This window comes from Cryptomeria japonica, chromosome 11 (genome assembly GCF_030272615.1).
Source record: "Cryptomeria japonica chromosome 11, Sugi_1.0, whole genome shotgun sequence".
NCBI lineage: Eukaryota > Viridiplantae > Streptophyta > Pinopsida > Cupressales > Cupressaceae > Cryptomeria > Cryptomeria japonica.
Window position 1 is genome coordinate 698,578,840 of NC_081415.1, and position 2,364 is coordinate 698,581,203.

The 2,364-nt window shown below is 35.5% G+C and overlaps 1 protein-coding gene across 1 annotated transcript; it reads left to right on the forward strand.

The window, feature by feature from the left end:
• The first annotated feature begins 243 nt into the window (after positions 1-243).
• Positions 244-2,109, forward strand: LOC131067139 (LOB domain-containing protein 1). Its single transcript, XM_058002069.2, has 3 exons — positions 244-293; positions 384-554; positions 1,672-2,109. The coding sequence occupies exons 2-3, from the start codon at positions 384-386 to the stop codon at positions 1,972-1,974; spliced, it is 474 nt and encodes a 157-aa protein (XP_057858052.2). The 5' UTR covers positions 244-293; the 3' UTR covers positions 1,975-2,109.
• The last annotated feature ends 255 nt before the right edge of the window (positions 2,110-2,364 follow it).

Consider the following 2,364-nt stretch of genomic DNA (forward strand, 5'->3'; position numbering starts at 1 on the left):
TTTGTCAGAAAAATGTATTGATGACCAATTTATTGTCATATATCTGGCATATGGGTGGCCTTTTCATGTCCTAATTTTCACTGTCACGCATACAATTAGAAACGTGCAAGCCGCCTGGGCTCCTCATGAAAGTTGCTCTCTAAGTCTACCTTCTTTCAAGTCAAAGAAAAAAGGAAGGTGTTTACCACTCATCTCCGCGTGCCAAATGATCTATAAATGCTGAATATTCCATCTTTGCTCTTCCATGAACGCAGTGGGGTTTTGTGGGAAGATCTATTCTAATTTTTTAAAAGGTGAGACTTGTCATGATATGTATTATTTGATTGTCTTGAATGTATGAATTCATTTGTTTTAATGGCAAAGAACTGGTGATGTGTTTGTAGATGAAGGGCAACGTAAAAAGCTCTGCTCCTGCATGCGGTGCATGCAGGATACAACGTAAGAAATGCTCAGACAAGTGCTTGCTTGCTCCCTACTTTCCTCCAACTGATATTAGAAAGTTCGTCATTGTGCATAGAGTATTTGGGGTCACCAACATTGTCAAGCTACTTCATGTAAGCAAAATCTCAATCAGAATTCTGTGTTAAAACAATTGAGAAATCAGATGCATGTTCTATGGTTTTAATATGTATGTTTTTTTTTCAATTTATTTTCTCATTCATCTAGGAGATCTATATATGTGCCTTATATGCATAATGAGTCAGCCAGCCCCTGCGAAGCAGGTGAAAGAGAGAGTATTGAACCTGCAACTTTCTATGTGCATAAATATAGCTTTCCAAATCTCCTATTAGTTTATCTGCAGAGATAACTATTGAATTGTAGTTTGATTTTGAAAAGGTCATTGACTAATCTCATATAATAGCTGGATTTATAATATTTTTATTAGGATTTGATTCTGTTGTTTTTAGTCAAATTTATTGATTCATATTTAATGAGTAATTGTTCACCTGAACCATCTTTCATGGGAATTTTCATGGTTCACTTACTCGTTGCATTTAGATGATTCTCATAGTGGTGAAACATTAGAACTTCTCAGATGGTCACCCATCGTAATATTACTCCAATTCAAATATGCTTAACCATGGAGTTTCCCCCAAGTACTAGCTCATTTGTAAAACCTTTAACAATTTGTGCTTTATAAACCATTCATTGTTTATCTCATCAATTAATAAGGAGGTATTTTCTGCAATGTGTCAAGTTATGATATTGTAGTCATATGATTTATACAGTCCATAGTGTTAATGTACATAGCTTCTGAAATCAACTGTGTGAGTTTTTTTGCTTGACGTTTTGGATCAAACTGCATAATCCATCGTCAGGAAGAAGAGAGTAAGATATGAGAAACAGGATAGAATGATATTTCCACTAAAATTCAACTAGGTTGTTTTTGAATCAAACTCATTCACTCATATTTCATAAGCAATAACCTTCACACAAACTCATGAGAATGAATGGTCCACTTAGCAATCATTGCGTAGAGGTGATGCTCATAAAGCTAAAATATTAAGACTTCCTAAGAGATTACTCACTCAAATATATTTAACCATAAAGTTTCTCTCAAGATCAAATCCACTTAACTTACTATCTCATTCTAGATGCACTAAAAGAAAATGTTTGCTTTACCAGAAACCAACTGACTTCATCATTCTTATAACTATGTTTTTTTATCAGGATTTACCAGTAGAGAAGAGAGGTGATGCTGTGTCGAGCATGATATACGAGGCTAGTGTAAGGATTCAAGATCCAGTGTATGGTTGTGCGGGTGCAATCCGTAGGCTTGAACAACAAGTCTCAGAATTGCAGTCTCAGTTAGCAAATATTCAACTGAAGTTTCTCAACGATCGGTTGCAAGAAGCAGGTCTTCCACCCTTCATCTCTGCAATTGGTACAACTAATTCCATACTTGACACAATGAACAACACCCCAGATTCAGATGAAACGGATCCAATGCAATTGTGGGAATATCCACTGTAGACATAATCGAAAAGCCCAAATGAAAAAGTTGTACAACAGAAATAAAAAGGTTTTCCTATTCAGATCAAAACTTATATGTTCGTTACTTCATTGATCAGAGACTTTCTTTAAGATACTTTGGATGATATGTTGGCTTTCATGCACTGATACTATAAATATGTAATTCAATGTGTGCTTTGGTGTGTCCATTTAAGGCTAATAGTTAGATCTGTTACTCTGTATTCAATTTCCTTTCTAATAGCTAACGTGGGACTTAGTGAGGTCAGCTTTCAAAGATCAAACCTAATCTGTCGTGATTTTCAAATCTAAGAGGATTTTGGCAATGTGTAGGTTGGAACAGTCCAATAAATCATAGCCAGTGACCCCGCAATCGCTGACTACTAAATTGTG

Excerpts from the sequence above, each read along its gene's own strand:
- LOC131067139 (XM_058002069.2), top strand. The coding sequence starts at position 384 with ATGAAGGGCAACGTAAAAAGCTCTGCTCCTGCATGCGGTGCATGCAGG. Across the intron at positions 555-1,671 it reads ACATTGTCAAGCTACTTCAT|GATTTACCAGTAGAGAAGAG; the intron begins GTAAGCAAAATC and ends TTTTTTTATCAG.